The 18479-nt window shown below is 44.6% G+C and overlaps 2 protein-coding genes across 2 annotated transcripts in view; both read right to left on the minus strand.

Moving 5' to 3' along the window:
- Positions 1 to 5154: 5154 nt before the first annotated feature.
- Positions 5155 to 6674, minus strand: T265_05001 (hypothetical protein; the record flags this gene model as incomplete). Its single annotated transcript, XM_009169891.1, has 2 exons — positions 5155 to 5308; positions 6478 to 6674. The coding sequence occupies 2 exons, from the start codon at positions 6672 to 6674 to the stop codon at positions 5155 to 5157; spliced, it is 351 nt and encodes a 116-aa protein (XP_009168155.1).
- Positions 6675 to 7193: 519 nt separating this feature from the next.
- T265_05003 (hypothetical protein) overlaps positions 7194 to 18479 on the minus strand; it is a gene marked incomplete at both ends in the record, with an annotated part of 37709 nt that continues 26423 nt past the window's right edge. Inside the window, 6 exons of the mRNA XM_009169893.1 lie at positions 7194 to 7286; positions 7336 to 7425; positions 7465 to 7567; positions 7606 to 7736; positions 7776 to 7824; positions 7861 to 7938. Of these exons, the coding sequence (XP_009168157.1) occupies positions 7194 to 7286; positions 7336 to 7425; positions 7465 to 7567; positions 7606 to 7736; positions 7776 to 7824; positions 7861 to 7938 (544 nt within the window). The remainder of the gene's footprint in view (positions 7287 to 7335; positions 7426 to 7464; positions 7568 to 7605; positions 7737 to 7775; positions 7825 to 7860; positions 7939 to 18479) is intronic.

Genomic DNA, 18479 nt, shown 5'->3' on the forward strand with positions numbered 1-18479 from the left:
CCCAAAGCCACAAATTACAAACCAACGCTGAACTCAGTTGGATTATTTGGCATTCAGCTGCCGGTGAATGGATGAAAGCCTTTCGTCGCGGAGTTGTTTATTAGAAAACACCAACTAAACAGTCATAGACAGGAAAGTAGAGCCCCCATATCACCCTGTTTTTTTTAAAGACTGAATATCCGTCTTCTTGAACTTTCCTGGATATTCATTGACCATCACGCAATTGTAGACGAATGCTACAAAGCATTTCAACAAATTCCGTAATAAATCCCAGCTACCGTTGGATCAAGGCAGAGCTACGAGAAAACCACATACTACTTGCATGCCGCTACGCCGGCAGCTAGCTTTGATATAAGATTGTCGTGCATTTTAAAGCATCCCACTTGAAACTGAATATGGTATCCAGGCGGCACGCGTATCTGTTCTCTGTGACACATAGATTGATGCAAAGCAACTCTCTTACTCGAAACAATCGAGCTGAGTTGGCTGTGCATCGTCCAGATCTCAAGTGGTACGACTGTTGTAATGATTATTTAGATTACTGTTGCAAAAGGTAAAGGACCCCATGCTCAGAGCTTTTGAACCCGTCCGTCCACGATCGCCCAAGTACCCCAACGAAAGCTGGATCTCGTCGCGACCAGCAGCTCCGAGTGAATCCGGGAGAACTGCGTCAGCAACAAAGGACTCTGATGGCACATGCAGATTCCTCAAGTGCCGGATAATGAAGAGCCTGAGGATTGACAGATAACACAAAGCCTTGTGGAATGGCGAAAGCCTTAGCACCGGGGACAATCGGTTGAGGTTGCAATCAGAATCAGTTGGCTTCCTAAATAGATTCATTTTATCGGTCCCATTCAGACCACACGTAAATTTCCGGATATGTAGATAAAGATACTTGTTCGTTTTTTGAGGGCAAAATGACATATGTTTTTCTTGGTTTGATAACACAGTAACGGTTCGTTGTCAACAAATTTCTAGGAAAGGCTGCTGTTATAGCTATCGAGTGTGGGAGATTTAAGTTCACTGGAACTTTTGGGTTTTTCAACAGTTGCACGCACAGTCGTCGTTTCGTTCTGCTGTACGTCAGTCAGAGGATGGTGAAGGAATTTTATGGCCTTCGGTGAGGGATCCACTAATCGATCTCAGCGCATTCTGTCACAAAGAAATACACATTGTTTCCCTTCTTCATAGAAAACGAGATAAGGAAGCGCATTATATTGGACCGTTTTTTTACCGACGGAGAACTCGACAAAAGTTCTCCACAGATATCCGACCAATCGCTTAATTCGGCTATCATTCAGTCAGATACATCCACATATGGGGAACTTCACCGTATTCCACACTTTCAGAGCTGCCGATGCAAATCAGAGCGTTTCTCGAACGCTAAATCCTGGGACGCATCGGGCGGTCCAGCTACCACACATTACACAATATAATCATCAACGTCCTCAGCTGTACGAACCGGTCACTTGCCGGATAGTGGTTCCAGCTGCCACTGTTTCGTTCACCGATGATTTGGAAACGTTGGCAGATTGGAAGCGGTATCGGGGGCCGCACTCGAGGCGGTAGCTGATCTAATGATGCGTAAGTAGAGCGTTGTCGGTGGACTTTTATTTGGGAGATTGGCAGAGGAGCTATGCATTCGGTGCAATCTATTGGTTGCGCAAGCGCCAGTGACAACGCGACTGAGCCATATCTGACAATGCATCTAAACACTGAGGTGTCCCGTCTACAGGTCCCCATCAAGAGAGACGAGAATGACCAGAGCAAATGAATTTTCCGACAATGGCTTTCATACTTAGCTGCCTATTCATTGCTTGACTTCCCGCGGCTCGTTTCCACCCTTCGGGTGGTTGTGCGCAAACATCCCTGAGAGTACTGAAGCTATATTCAGATCAGACGAACACGATTGGCTCAGTCCGCTCAAAAGCCTACGTTCGATGACACAATAGGCGACGAAAGTGGAAAAGGGAACCAATCTACTGGTCGAACGATATGCTCGATCCTGTACGATGGTTGTCCAAGAACTGTCCATCAGTAGGTAGGCCCAACGGCGTCAGCAAAATCCGCAAGTCATCAGTACGCCGATTTCGATCCCTTCATGACTTGTCTCTTAGAACGCACCTGCAACTACATGATACAATGATGATGACACCTTGTACAGAGCACAAATCCTGCAATCGATCGAAACGAAATATGGAGTTCACGTTAAAAACCGTTTTTGGTGTGAAGTCATGAGATCCAAAGTAACTAGATCTTGGAGGAAAACTACGAAAGTCGAGCCTAAGCAGCATACGCTCTCAAACGGCCTAGGAGTTCTGGTGTTGATCCAGTCATTTTCTTGCACATTTCCTGCTCAAGTCTGATAGGACAGCTTGGCTAAATGCTTATGCAATCAATTGCAGCTACTTGCAAAATCAGTAAGTAGTTACATAGCTATTGAAGAGCCTAGGACCTGAAATTTTCCTTTGAGAGCAAGTGCAGAAACCTGTAGCCCATCGATCGCCAGACCACTCCTCGATGAATTGAACTGTCGATTCTCCGCACCACACGCATGCACTTGATCACCAAGATTACGACGGGGTGTCCTAAAACTAAAACCGGCGATATTTTTAAATTGCCTACACAATATCATGGAAGCTGGTATCGCCTAATCAGCGGAGTTGCCCTGGAATAGTGATGTAGGTGAATAACTAGCCGAAAATTATCGTTTGGAGACCCAGTCGCATAAGCGGTTGATCAGTAGTCATGACAATCATCAATTGTATTAGACGAAATTGTAATAAATCAATTCAGCGTACTCGCTTTTGTGGACCAGCATCTGTGGTAGCCCATCCGGGATGCCAATGGTCCCGTAAGCGAGAAGTATAAATTAGATGGCTATCCTCGACTTAAACAAATGTCAATGAATTTTATGGCTGCAGGGAAATAAATTGTGAAATATGCTTCGCTGTTGCCATCTTAGTAAAACTCTTCAGGAAAAGATTATTCTTGTCTAGATGTGTTTATGCTATCCCTTTATAAAACACAGAACAAAGTTAAGACCCCAGAGGTTTGCACCTCATCCTGTGCTTGCCAAATTTCGGGTGACACCTTTTCTTATGACCTCGAATCACTTATTACCACTCATGATGTCAAACCGTTCACACCAAATCAAGGAAAAATGGCAAGTACGGGCACACCCATCGGGTTTGGAGAAAGGCTGCTTGCTTCTCCTGTCTATCAAGGAGGGCCCTGGCTTGCTGCAAAAGAACAAACTGACCAAAAGAATATAAGAAAATCAAAAAAGCGAAACACGGTGCTGAATTTCCCACGGTAAGTATCGAAAAATGCCCCATACATTGTTGATTCTTGTTTTTTTTCGTCAATACACTGGGACGCACAAATCGAGTCACGTGAACCCGCAGTGGCACCACGCATGAAGCTCTCTTCATGAATCGATGAACGACCAAACACAAACATCATAGGAATTGATCACTTTAGTCCACTGCTGACGAATGTGATTGTAATCGCACTCAATCGGCTATCGCTTTACTGTAAGCCTGTGCCTCGTAACAAATTGGTCAGGGACTACACTTAAAAATACGAAGGTGAACCGAAAGTGGCTACAGTCGAGCGAAGTGCGGTTAAACACTAATGTCATGCTGTCAATGATGATGATGAGAATCTTTACGCCTTTCGGAATGGGGTCACGTAATGCTGCTCCCACTTGGTGGGAAACACGGTGTGCAACCGATCCGCATCTAGCTACAGTTCGTCCGTCGTTATGTGCTGAGCTTATTCCGAGTGAGGTTCGCAAAGTATGATAGTCAATCCCGTTGGTGGACCCTTTCGTCGAAGTGATGCTCAGATGTACCCATCTTAATGCTGTTCACCGTTTTCCCTAAGAAACATAGGGCTTCCTCGCACTTAGTCTTTACCCCACTGTTTTTTTACATTTCACTGGTGATTTCTTCCACCATGGTTGTTTGGTAGTTAAGAACCGGTAGATATTAGTGGTGATTCTCTGGCATTGGAGACGATGACCGCTGTTCATACAGGTACAATCAATACGTTTGGTACATTCGAATCGATGTCTACCAAGAAAGGGACTCGCATAACCTCATCCTCACATACATACTTGAAAAACACGATGGTATGTCCTATGGACAAACGTATGGATAAATATAACCTCTGGGAACCCCAGTGCCTCATAAATTCCTCATTTCGAGCAGGCCCAGTCGAAGTAACCTGTGAAAGTCAGAGCAATTCACCTCCAGAACCATGGAACCACGGTCACCTCGATGCGATGAAGCCTATCGAACACAGCATTACGGCCTCCGTCCCGGAGTTCCTTTCTCGGGTTCATGAGATAAGTCTAGTACTGAAATGAGCATCAAGATTATTTCATCAATAAACGCCGAATGGCACCAATATCGAGTCAAAAACACACTCATATTACGACGTTTACTAAAGACTTCGCTGTATCTGCCTTCATAATATTCTTCAATCCAATGTGCTGCACCTCGTTTCAATTGGATAGAAGTTCAAAATGCCAAAGTATTTCCGTGAGATGACCTGGATAAAACCTTCTGGACGGTCCACTGCCGGTTTCACGCTTTCTGGATAATTGGGATGAAAACCCCTTCACGGCGGATGGCATTTCATGCTAATCGTTCCCTCTTTCGGCATGAATAAATATAATACAACGTGCAGGGTGCTCGGAAAGCACAACTGAAAGAATCCCAAGCCTGTCGAAAGAGGCGGATAAAGGCTTATCCAATAAGAATACAAGAGATTTATTGTGAACAAACGAGTGCAAAATCACAGGGAACGTCACAGTATTTATGACCTTGAGTCAGGGCTGTCCAATCGATGTTGAGTGATAGTCATCGCTTTTAATTCACTCCCGAGCGCCATCGCTGATTGCTTGCTTGAACCTTTGATCGATAGGTGGCTTTTCTGGCCCATAGACTCACCAACCTTACTGAAGCGATCTTGGCGGAGCTGGTGGACGTTCTGCGGCTAAGTGCGGTAATCTGACCGTCTTGGCAACATCATCAGCACTCGCAGCGCAACAAGTTAGAGCTTCTAGGGAAAAGTTTTCACACTGATGAACAATCAACCGACTTAGACCACACATAATGTAACCTCCGGGGTCAAGATGGCTCGTGGTTAGAGCGCCAATTTACTGACCGGAAGGCCTATGGTTCGAACCCGACCTTTACCACTCGACTTCCCCTGTCTAGACTTGGGCGACCTGGCAGTATCCCAGCCCTCGTGCCTCCTTCGTGTGGCATGGCAGCTAGACACCGAAAGGGTGCTACAGCTGAACGATTATTATCATTATTATTATTATTATTATTATTATTATTATTATTAATGTAACCTCTTCATTAATGGTTCTTACTTCTACGTGGACGAAATCGATCACTTTCCCAACTTGGCATCTCCTTAGATGAGAGAAGTTTCATACATGCGCATTTGGAGAGAAAAATGAGTTACATCGTTCCCTGTTAGCTGTTGCTGTTCTGAACGGTAGTAGCAGCTGGAGGATATCATCAGAATAATGCAAGTCAAGAAGTAATCCCAGCAGCTTCAACAGATCGCCTTCAGTTGGATTGTAAAGACAGTGTAACTCGAACTGGAAGAGAAACGGAGATATACAACGCCTGGGTACGGCAGAAGAAAAAGCTGGTCATCCCTGGATCCATTCGTGGTTTGAGAGCGAAGTGGCTTCAGTATTCGTAAATACGTCACGTATAACCTTCTTACTAAACAACCTCATAAAATTTTTCGATCCACGGTCACTGCTGCTCTGATATAAAGAAACACGGCTGCTTGGCGGTGGCCTAACACTTAAACAAGGGTTGGAACTTCGATCGAGGCAGATGCGGTCTCTATTTTATCAGTTGCTGTTTGATACGTGTGAGTTGATATATAACTTACAACCAATTAAGCCCATCCTTGGGAAACTTAATCCTTGAGATAGGTATTTTAAAATAGGCCATAGCTGCAACCCCTATCTCTAAGGTACATCGTGATCAGTTTTTTACGGTCCCCTAATGAACGCGTGCGAAATACGGCGCACTAAACGGCTTGCTCACGCACAGCCCCCAGTTACACTAGGCAAAGTGTGTCTTAGAGTTGGAGAGAATGCGCAAGGCCCTGTGATGACCGTTTCGCTGGGTCAGATTCTAACTGTCTGAACTGTCCCTATGCATAGCATAATGGTTGTGCGTCCAAAGTCGTTTTGCTCAGTCGTCAGATAAGAGGGTTGCCTTCGTTTCCTGGTTCCTCTGATGGTTGTCCAGAAGGGTGGGATCTGACAATCTACTCACTTTTAGGTGCTATGATTTCGCTCTCAGCCACTAAACGAACTGTGACTCGGAAGAAGGACACCTGGTTGTGGGATGGGGAATGTCATGTAGAAATTCTGTGATTGTGAGGAAAAATTGGTGGTACAAACACAAACCCCAGGAAACGCTCTTCGCTGACCTAACGAGAACTTTCGGAAGGAGGACATCTGGTTGTGGGATGGTGAATGTCATATAGAAATTCTGTGATTGTGAGGAGAAACTGGTGGTACAAACACAAACCCCAAGAAACGCTCTTCGCTGACCTAACGAGAACTTTCTGGAACAAACGGACCGTTCAAATGAGCATCCTTTCTGCTGGCACATCCCAACATACATATCTCAGATTACAACGATAATATCTAAGCTGGGAACCTTCTAAAGCCAGATGGCTCCGTGGTTAGAGCGCGAATTTACTGATCGGAAGGCCCGTGGTTCGAACCCGACCTCTGCCTCTCGACTTCCCCTGTCTAGGCTTGTTCAACCTGGCGGTATCCTAGCCCTTGTACTTCCTTCTGGTGGCATGGCAGTTAGGCACCGAAACCATGGTACAGTTTAACGATTTTCTATGCGTTCTGGAAACAAAAGGACGCAAAATAAGTTAGGCTACTGGTTTCGCACATCAAGGTTGATGTGTAGGCTCTGTTAGCCTTTGTGACGAAAAATAATGTTCCGTAACTTGCTGTTGTTACCACTGGACTACGTGATAACAAGGTGTGTAGGAAAAAAACAAAAGACGTCTTTTGGATTTGAAGGAATGTATCGCCAAACACCAAGGATCGCACGATGTTTGGATGGATAATGCTAGGAATCTGTACAAACAAGAGACAAGTGATAATATCGAACAAGTTCGCCGGTTCAGCCAGCTTTCGACAGCTTGGCCAGTTCTTCTTTCAACGCATATAATTCCAACTGAGGCACATAACGGGCGTCGTCCGATTTGGGGTCGCTCTAGAGATAACAAAGATTCGCGTAATTCTTCATAAAGACAAGAACTCACCTGACTAAGTGATAGCTCCACGCCTTCCGGCAAATTTTGGTGAACCAAATCCACTAGTAGAGGCAAATGTATAGCCTTGAGACCATTCAACTAATCCAGTCGATTTAGACAGACAAACTGCACACTTACCCGGACGACACGATGATAGTCTGATAGTACGAACGTTGTACGCACATTGGTGGAATTCGGCTGGTACAAACGGTAAGTTGTCAGTTTGGCAGGTAACGCGAAGCTAAGCATAAATGAACCACCAGAAAGCCAGTCACATACATATATACATCAAGATTCAGTCGGGAGAGAAAGCGTCGCAGGTAGGTGCAAAATTGTTCCAAGATGACAAAATCGCGGCATTTGACGTCGAACTGCAACTCGGGGTAGACAGGAATGGGTGGTTTAGCAGACTGGAACGAGTTTGCGAGTGAAGAACAACTGTTACTTACCAGATATGGAGGATCAAGGTTGCGGACTTTAATGTTGTACTGCATGGTTCTAAAGCCAAGTTAATAGCCTGATGTAACCACTCACCGAAATGGAATTTTGGAACACAAAGTAAGTCTGTTCAGAAATAAACGTCGACAATTCATTGTCGCGAAGCTTTTGTGGCTAAAATTAAGTGAAGCAATAAAATGACAAAAAGAAAAGGTCGTTGAAGGCACACAACGGATCCTGGCTCCACTTTCTGCGAAGCAACAGGATCTCAATGAACTTATTTTTTCGAAATCAAGGATGCACTCAATTAGATTAATGTCTCCAACAAAAAACCTCCAAAGAGAGATCATGACGGCACGCTCCGCTATCTGCGGTTTGTCGTGAAATTCCTCCACGAGCCCCCGACCCCAGGAAAACCCAGAAAAGTGAATTACCCGAAATATTTTCTCCCTGAGGGGATTAGTGTAGGTCAACCAGTCTAGTAATAGAAACATGATTATGCACTATAATAAAGGATGTACGGTGAAAACTACCCTATAAGGGTCAGTGTGTGAATGGTGAAGCTGCAAAAAAGGTCTCGGTAGTTGTTATAGTCTGACCCAGAGACCCAGTTTGGGAGCTCGAGATAGCTCAGTGGTTAGCGCGCGAACTTACTGACCAGAAGTTCCGTGGTTCCAAACCGACCTCTGCGTCTCGACTTCTCCCATCTAGGTTTGAGGAACCTGGCAGTATCTTACCCATCGTGTTTCTTTCGGTTGAAGTGGCAGATACACGCCGAAAGAAAGTTACAGCTGAACGATCATTTTTTATCATTGGAGTTAGGGAATCTTATGAGATAACAGTGAAGTCGCTTTGTGGAACAAGAACAATTCAGCCTACTCAGAGGAAATTTAAAGTGGACAACCAAGACGAGAATTTTTACAAAATCATGGAAAATCAAGCGCCCCACTTCAGAGAAAAATAGAACAACACCGAGTAGTCGTGCTCACGAGAACAACTAAGTGGACTCAACATTATTTGGAGCGCTCAAGGATCAATTCACCAGCCGCGCTGGCGAAGTTTCAGCATATACAAACCTCGTTTATTCTGTCGATCGAAAGATTCGGTAAGACTCATGCCTTTTGTAACGTCCCGGTTGAAATCATCTCCGTTCGATGTGCTGGTAATCCAGGATAAGAACCAGAGGTTGAGCAGGTAAAACGCAGAGTAACCTGGATTTGAAACATCATTTGGAACGTACGAAGGATTCGATTTGTATGGTCTCAGGATTGGGCTCTAGGATTGGGCAACCTGGCAGTATCCCAGTCCTCGTGCTTTCTTCTGGTAGCATAGTAGTTAGGCACCGAAAGAATGTTACAGCTTAACGATTCTTTTTCCGATTCTCAGAGGAGAGGGGAATAACGTAAAACCCGAGACGCACACTCAGCTCTCTCAAAATATGTACAATCCAGCTACAGGTGCATGTATGGCGTACAGTGTACGAATGGAATGTCAGCTGACAGTGTATGTCGTGAAATCGAGGGATCGCAACGCATCCAGGGAGAATAGCACCATCAGCAAACATGAAATTTATTTCAGAAACCCTGTAATACACAACTCATCAAAATTATTTGACAAGTGAGACTGCTAACGAGTGGCCGAAATGTTGGATAATGGTCTGGAACATAAGGGTACGGCGGATTTTCGAGCGCAGCAGCTCCCACATTGATATGTAGTTTGGCAGTAGACTAACCAATCAAGATGTTTATGCATAGTCGTCTTTATGAAACTATAGTGGTTTTGCATGTCAGAACTTGTTTCCACTCACTGCTGATGACGCCGTCTCGTTGAGTTGTAGTTAGGGGTTTCAACTCAACATGTAACATCAGTGATCCACTCATCTGCACGACAAAAAAGCCTTGGTCGGCTGACTTTCAGTATCCACGTCAATAGTTTAAAACTTGTAAAAGCGTAAGTAATCAGTCTTAGAGAAGGAATCCAAGAAAGGTATCTTAACAAGAGGAGTACATACTGACATACTGTCGTTTCCTGAAGGCTTTTCGTTCTCATCAAACTGCATATCTTAATCCGTACAGAGTGGTTTTTGTATAAATAGAAACGTTTAGTGAAGAAAAGGTCTTTATGAAAGCCATTGTGTGGTTCGCCATAGAAAGCTTCTGCCTTGGAAGTCAGGTATCGGAAAAGTGCACTCCTAACTTGTGAGCCCAACACTTACTGTACTGCAAAAAAACTGAGGCGACAAAAACGCCTGGATCTTCAGGAATAAGTGTGCAACGTCCATAGGATAACACTTACGCGCACGGTTTCACAGTCAAACTTTAAGGTAATTGGACAGTCCTGGGAGCCATAAAATCTATCGGAAAAATACCAACTCTCCAATTAAACTGCTGTGCACAGGTCAGAAGAACTTCCACACTATCAAAGGAAATGACTGATACCAGTGGATTAGTCATAAATGTGTTAGCCAAATTTAAGACCAAGGAGAATCCAACCAGGTCCGTCAATGAGAAAGGAGTCTGTAGTTAGTGTGAGCCATCAATGTTCCATAAGGTCATCACGCAAAGACCTCGCTGTGTTATCAGAACTCTGCTAGTCCAGTTCACATCATTCGCTACCCTACTAGACAAACATCTGGTTTACAGCACCATGGTTCTGCCAGAATCAGTAATACACACCCGGAAATGTTCCTATGATAATCGAGACAAACATAGTGCGAACTGCTCCGTTGCTAGATTTGGATTAGACTGTGCAAAATGTAAGCTGTCTCTCGGCAATGATTTCCTGCAGGAACAGCAAAGTCCGCAAAAAAGCCAACCATCAGTCATACGTATTGTTCACGCGTTCAGCTGTGGCACACCTTCGGTGAACAGATGTCGTGCAACTCGAAGGAATATGTCAGACTACCCAGGCTTGGGCGGGGGAAATCGAGAGGCTCAGACCACGGACTTTCTTGACGGCAGGTTGCAAGCCTTGAGCCATCTCGAGCTTTGTCTGTAGTTGGTGAATAAGAGCTATGGATAGCGATATTTCCACCATGAAAATCCAGTCCTACATAATGTACACCAGTCTGGTGCTCGGAAGAAAGGGAGACATCGGAATAGTCGTTCCTTCACACGGAATAAACGCTCAGGGGTGCCTTTCATTGAAAAGCCGTGTCTGAGGGTCTGGACGGTCTTTAAAGAAGAAAGAAAGCGTTCAGCTGTAACACCCTTCCGGTGCCTAGCTGCCATGCTACCCGAAGGAAGCACGAGGGCTGGGACACTGCCAGGTTGCTCAAGCCTAGACAGGGGAAGTCGAGTGGCGGAGGTCGGATTCGAACTACGGACCTTCCGGTCAGTAAATTCGCGCTCTAACCACTTGGGCCATCTTGCCCCTTGGATGGTCTTTACCTAGAAATGACCTCGAAAGCTGCATTCCCATTCTATTGAACGGAGAAAATTTTCATGACGGGAGTGGTCTTTGTGGAGGAATGATTGTACCATTAATAATTACCACAGAAGACAATCGAGCTTATTTGTGGGGGGTCAAGAATGGGAAAAACTAGTCACATGTGAAAAGAATATATTCAGTAATACATCAATACAACAAACAGATCCGAAAGTAAACAAGCCACACATTGACACACTCCGGGCTGTACAGAGGCAGACAGTAATCAGAGTGTATCCACTCCCCAAATGATTTTTCTGTCCTATGCCACAAAGGGTGGAGGCAAAAAAACGTTTACACGACAAATTATATATCTCCTTAAACAAACAGAGAGTAAACAAAATATGTTAGCACTGTATAAGAGCTGTTTGGAGATTTTCAACTGATTTCAAAATGAAAATTTGGAAAAGATTCCTACTAGATAAACAAACAGTTAAAAAAAAGACGATACAACAAAAAACAGACGGCTAAAAATAGGTGTTGGTGACATGAAATGGCTACTAGTGAATATCTGTTAGAGTGTTTCTTAAATTTGTGATGGTGGGACAAGGCATGCCCCAATGTTGGGCAGCTTGAGTCTGATGATGAGCAGGTTCACAGCCAAGTTCATGGCACAAGATGAGCAGCATACAGGCCGCCGCCAGTCATGTCATCCGCCATTCTGGACACGGAACCGAGACGGATTCAGATAGATGCAGTTGTACTGGGTGAGTGGTGCAGACCAGTGAAGACCCCTTGAGACTAGACCGAGATCTACGTTTGGCCCATTTGTAATTATGAATCGAATTGGAAGCGCCATGTTCCGAAGCACTCGCGGTGTGGCTCTTCAGGTTCTTAGCAGAAGAACTACTGATTAAGTTGCTCGTAGGCGAGTGGGTTTGCAAAAAGGCCTTCAATCGTTTCGGGTAATCAGTCATTATTCCTTGGGCACCGACTGCGAATGCCGCTTTGAAATCCTCTGTGGTGTTGCAAACCCAGAAAATAACCTGAAAAAATTGGAGAGGAACAGAGTAAAGTTAATGGACTGTATGGCTGTTTCCACGGCTCCTTTAAGAGCCACAGAAACTGAGACTCACTACGAACAGCTGTGTACAAACCATATCGAAATTTAAGTAACTTAAATCATGAGTCAAGTTGTTTCCAAACGTTGATCATTGGAACCCGATGTTGGGAAACTTGAAACGCCTTGAAAATCCCTAGTTAAGTGCTAACATGGAATCAAACAAAAACAAAGGAGTCGCCAATCTCGTGGAAAGTCATCCACAAAGCTGGTCGCTCTGGCTGCTGAAGCATGCATGCGGACGAACAAGCGAGCGAGTTCCTTTATTCGCCGCTGTTCGTGAACTTTCCAAACATAAACACCGAATGGAATGACTGACAACAAGAGATCAGTATTTGGAGCATCCGTCAGTCATTTCCAGGAATTTACAAGTTAAATAAAGGGGCCAACTGAATGTCAGACGCTTTAGAGTTGGGAACAACACAAACGGAGCAACTTGACTCCATGCCGATTCATGGGGTCACCCAGGTTTGAAAGAAACATACCATCGGTGTGAGTATGGAGCGTTCAGGTTTCTCAACCCAATGCGCAGCGCAGTTTGCTGTCCCCAGTCCCCGATTTTCATTAGCCTTATCAGTACGCCATGTACTTTGGTAGGTTGAATATCATCCTATTTGAAAGCAGATGCAGAAATTGCGCTGCTCATCTGGCAGAACGTCCTAAACAATAAACTCCCTTGAGTCTCCCGTGAAAGATACCTTAGTCTGAAAATGAGTGTTCAACCTCAAGTACGCCCAATTCGGTGTTCAGGTATGAAATTAGATGGATGGAAACTCGGATAATACTCCTAAGTGTGAGATTCGAAAAGGTGGTGGGACCAGGTAAGGGTTAAGAAACCGCCCCCATTAATTTTAAAAGTATATTGTACACAGGACAACGCTCTGATGAGTAGCAATGTAAAAAAATCAAAATCATTCAGCTATAGCACCCTTTCGGTGCCTAACTGCCATGCCACCAGAAGGAAGCACGAGGGCTGGAATACTATCAGGCTGCCCAAACGTAGACAGGGGAAGTTGAGGGGCAGAGAACGGTTTCCAACCACGAACCTACCGGTAAGCAAATTCGCGCCCTACTACTGAGTCGTCTCGTAGCGATTAGAACGCTAGTAGTCTCCACCATAAAACCCATCCTTTTGTCGCAACACTGTTAACTATGGTGTGATAGGTGTTGCATAGGAAATGATGGGCTATGACGGTAGTGTCACCAGGAGATGACCGGTATTCATCATTGCTCCCATTGATGATTTCTCATCGAATGGTGATGGAACGCTTCCAAGTTAATTAAAAAGGTCGGCGAACAGATCAACAACCACCAGTCCAACAAATCGCCGACTAATCGGTTTACAGAAGAAAATCACTACGAAACAATAAAAGTAGAAGAGTTAATGGTCTCGTTGAACCGCGAAATGCGTGGAAGCCAGCCAAACAGACCAATTTCACAATCACAGTAGACTAAACTCAGCAAGGGCACCAACTTCTAAGAAGTAAGAAAAAATCAACGACAAAGCAAGCAGGTTGAAGCGTGTTTGCAACCTAATTGCTGACGCACCAACAAGAATTACACAAAATTGAGTGTGATTGTGTCTAGAAACCGACTTGAGAAAAAACATCACATTGTGTCATATAATTTTAGTCGACAAAGGCCCGGTGGTTCCTGAGAGCATTCGTACCGGATTTTGATAGACAAAACATCATTACCGGAGGGAACTGAGGAAAATTACAGACATTAGGTGCCTGGATTATGGATATGGGCTGTACACTTCACTCACAAGTTTCAAATAAAGCAATGCCAAAGACAAGCCTGATCGGTTTTGTCGAAGTCGAATGCGAAAAGTCCAGGTTTGTCGATAAAATACCCTTGTACCGACCGTTCTGTGCACTGCCTGAAGTGATAAATAACGCCACCGTCATACCCTTGAAGTGCACAAAGTGTAAAGCACAACCTACGGTTGGAAAAATCGATTTTACCGGTTGTTGATCAGGTGACTATTGATCCGTCCGCGGAGCTTGACAATAAGCCTGCATGCCTTTCGTCACTAACCGAGATGTCAATATGCGATTGACTTCCTCCGTACCGGTTTGTGCTTATGCACTTTTCAGAGAGCACCTGATATGTACTGATGAGACTACCTAATTGGAAGTAGTTTTATTCGTTTGCAGATGAACGAAAAATGATTGCATCTTTTGGTAGCAATTTCGGATCCGTGTATTCTGATGGAGAGCTTCATTCCCCTTTGTCCCATGCAGTGTTCGTCGCGATCTTTGCACTGAACCTTGTGTGCGACATTGATCCTAATCACTGTACCTAATTCTCCCTTTGGTCTTGATAGTACTCACCGCAAGATGTACAGAGGTTTGTGGACCACCGCTGCATTATGTTGTGGTAACTCTTGCACCTGCTTCAAGAATGTCCTTGAAATGTTAGAGTATGGTCCGTTTGTTTACACTATGTGTAACTGAGTCAGTCCAGATGTGTTTTGTGGGTGGAGCTTCTCAAGAGGAAGGATGAGGTAATGCGGAATGTTGACCTACAACAATAAGGTCAGCGTTTGTATTCTTGAGGGAATACTACTGTGGATTCTGCTACTTGAAAGTTTACTCCGACCCTCATTTGGTATCCAAGAGGTTATTCGGTTTTTTAAAACGGAACTTCTCAAAACACCGAGCGACTTTCTTGGATGTGTGCGATTGTCCCTCGTACTCTCAAATTAGTTTGTTCTGGGCCCACCAAAGACTGTTTTGAATTCACTGGGCGTAATCACGTTTCGTTGCGCCACAGTCTAGTTCGTTTATTGTCCCTATGACTCCCAATGAGAAAGCCCAGAAAACTATGAATGACAATGAAGAAGTCCTCATCAGTTGTAAATATGTACAGAGCTCTGGAGTCTCTGGATAATTTCCTCCTGGAAACCACGTTTCTGGCATTCGTCTTGATTTCGGGTATGGCCTCTAGCTATTGAAATGATACTACAGCTGAACGAGAAGAGTCCACAATCTGGCATTCAAATACGCTTCTCTTTTAATCTTCAAATACAGCCACACTCACCCTCTGTGTTCAGGAGCTATCCCATGATTCACCTAAAACTGACATCTCACCGGCGTTCCATGGCAAGTGAACGAAAGGTAAGAACCCGCTGCCCATATAATTATCCCCATGGCGAATTACTCCGAGAAAGTGGTATGCCAGAGATGAGTACCTGAGCCGGAGGAACTCTTTCGCTCTGGCTCTGTCACCACTGGCCAGTTAATGACGGACCGATCGGGTGATTTTTTGTTCAACTTGACATTGACTCAAACCCTAGTGGGCAAGATTTTCCGACCAAACCCAGTCACAAAACCACTGTCGTCTTCACCAGAATTCTGATCATAGTCTAGAAACAGTGAGAGTTAGCTTTTGCTTTGAGGCAATCCGCCACACATACACCAAATAACCAAGTCAGTGATTGACAAATAAAGTCGCTCATGTGTGTCTCTGCATCCAGTGCATCAGGTGAGTGTTCCGCTAACCAAGTGGGTGACTGGGGATCCGTAGAAGCGCGCATTATATTGCGCACACGGGAGAAGCTGAACACACCCTCAATCAATTCAATCTATCAGCTATGAACCGTGTGCCATAGGCACATTAATTCCAGCCAACAAAAAACGGGAAAATGGAACATACAAGCAAGCCTTGGCAGCGAATGCATGTTCGGCTTGTTCGGAAGGCGCATTGAAGGCGATAGCTCTGATGTACCAGCGCCACTGACTGTGCGATTGGCTCATTTCTGCCAATGTCATTAACCACTGGTGATTTGAGTCCCGGAGTCCCTATCCAGGGAGGCGACAGTTGCCCACCCGACTAAGTTTACTGGTTAGTGTTTTCGTACTTCGTTGCCAGGTCATACATTGTTCACCTCTCAGTCGCTTCCACTGAGCACAGGGCTGGGAGAAAAGAGCTCCGTGAGGCAGGCGGTCTTCTGGCATGAGGAGTACATCACCCAACCAGAGCAACCTATGAAGCGCGAGTAACTCATCTATCGCAGAAGAGTTCCTTCTTCAGGGGCCATCTGGTGTACCTCAGCATTACTAATCCGATGTTCCAACCAGACCTGACCAATGCTGCGGCGGCACCGATGATCAAACACTGGCATCTTCTGTATGTCCTCTGTGAACACACCCTAGCTTCACATCGATAGATTACAAAATTTCTACATTTAAAATCTACCTTCGGTATACGGAATACACTCCAATACAATACAATACAATACACTCCAATACACTCCAATACAATTCCAATGGGACACTCAGCTCAATCCCAGCTGAAGCTTTCGATTATGTTTTCACTTAAATGCGCTGCATAAGCGCCACTTCATGTTTAGACTGGTCCGATATCCGTGATAAAACAGCATTAGTTCCTTAGGAAAACTATTAAGTTGAGACTCCCGTCAGAACCAAATTAGTGTGCCAATTAGTGTAGTTTACGAATTTACAATTTGGGTTCAAGGAGAACATAAGGTTGACGGAAATTCAAGGAGTGCGCCTACCTGATGAGTCCCAAGAACACCGAAACTGGTCGTCGGTCGCCAGAGGGTTTAGCAACCTCATGAGCAGTGTGTCGGGCTTATACAACAGTGGTTTCAATGTAAGTCCGGAACACCGTCAAGATGACCTTATATAAGAGCAGAAGTGGTCCAGCATTCAGTACGCGTTTATTCCTGATTGACAATCATCAAATGGATGTCACGAGATTCGATCATTTTATACTCAGGCTAAAAGTACGAATCCTTAACGCCAACACTAGCCAGTCATTGATTCCACCTTTGTGCATAGTGATTTATGATGGTAGAGCAAACGGTATTTCACTCAAAGAATGCGTCCAGCACTACAAGCTAGGGTGGCTAGGTCTGAGTTACTGTCTACCCAGGTGACCGCTATTTTCTGTGCCTAATTCGGAGCGGCGGAAACCTAGAGGTGGACAAAATTTGACATGGCAAAGGGGAGTGAAAGATTTCACGAAAAATTTCGGTGCTGTTGGCGCTACATATGTCGGCCTTTGGACAAAAGTCCACTAGAAAGAACGAGAGAAGAGAAGGAAAAACTCACCGGTATACCCCGGGCGTTCAAGTGCTTGTATAGCTTAGGACTCATTAGGAGCCTACAGATGGAAAGGAACAAACATTAAAATCAATGGATACTATACCGGAAACGCACAGCAGTGTAGATGGCTGACAACAGAATGCAATTCCTCCATAATATTTGAATCCTTGTGGGTGACTCGTTGAATAGAATCGGAGCCATCAACCGCAACGGAAAGCGGCATACATAGTGTACGAAAGAAGCAATTCTGAATACCGGATACACCGCTCAAGAGATACCGCTCCAGTGAGTAGTGTTCTGAGATACAAACTGACAGGAGATAATTTCTCAGATGAGGGTCGAGATCACTTAGACCAGAACCAACGCATTGCGCCTATTAAAGTGGACATCAAACGTGGTAATGAGACCACCGATGGTACTGAATAGCCAAGCGGGTCTCTGAAACAGCTACATTGGCCAAATCTTGGGCCATTTCCGTTCATTGAACCAATAGAACCGACAGAAAAAAAACTTTTGTAAAAAATTTACTTAGTCCCCCAACTGATTCCAAGTTTAGTCCAAGCTGAATTAGTAGGATGAAAACAGAGCACTCAGAAAAGTGTCTGAAATAAATATGATGTGAGAATGGCGAAGTTCACTCATTTGCAAATAACTTTGATACTACCAAGAGCCTCATCTCATCTACAGTTTGTCCTTTGATGTGAGTTCTTCCAACAAATACACGCTGCTGGCTCTGGATAGTTGGCTCAATGGAGTGCACAGGGTTACGAACAGGAAAGAGATATGGAAGAGGGGCTAAGTTTTGACAGCGAAACTGACCGTCGTGATTTTGAGTCCCCGTGGGTCCTTACGTCTTGGTTGCTGGAATTCGTTTCAAAAACCTTTGTACAAATATTATTATAACGAAAAACATAAAATGCGTTTCGCCTAAGTAGTGTAGAAAGCTCGGTTAAAATTTCCTAACAGCCCACTTCCGATTTCACACCAGTTGGTATTCAGCGGGTAGATGTGGTCCAAATTTCAACCAATCGGGCGCTGTAATCAGTAACAATCGATAAATCACTTCTATGCATACTCAACTGACGTTAGAAACCAATCCTCTCGCTTATCTTCATCAATCAGACGCAAAGACTGCCTCGGGTGCAGTATGCTTC

Source organism: Opisthorchis viverrini (assembly GCF_000715545.1).
Source record: "Opisthorchis viverrini unplaced genomic scaffold opera_v5_88, whole genome shotgun sequence".
NCBI lineage: Eukaryota > Metazoa > Platyhelminthes > Trematoda > Opisthorchiida > Opisthorchiidae > Opisthorchis > Opisthorchis viverrini.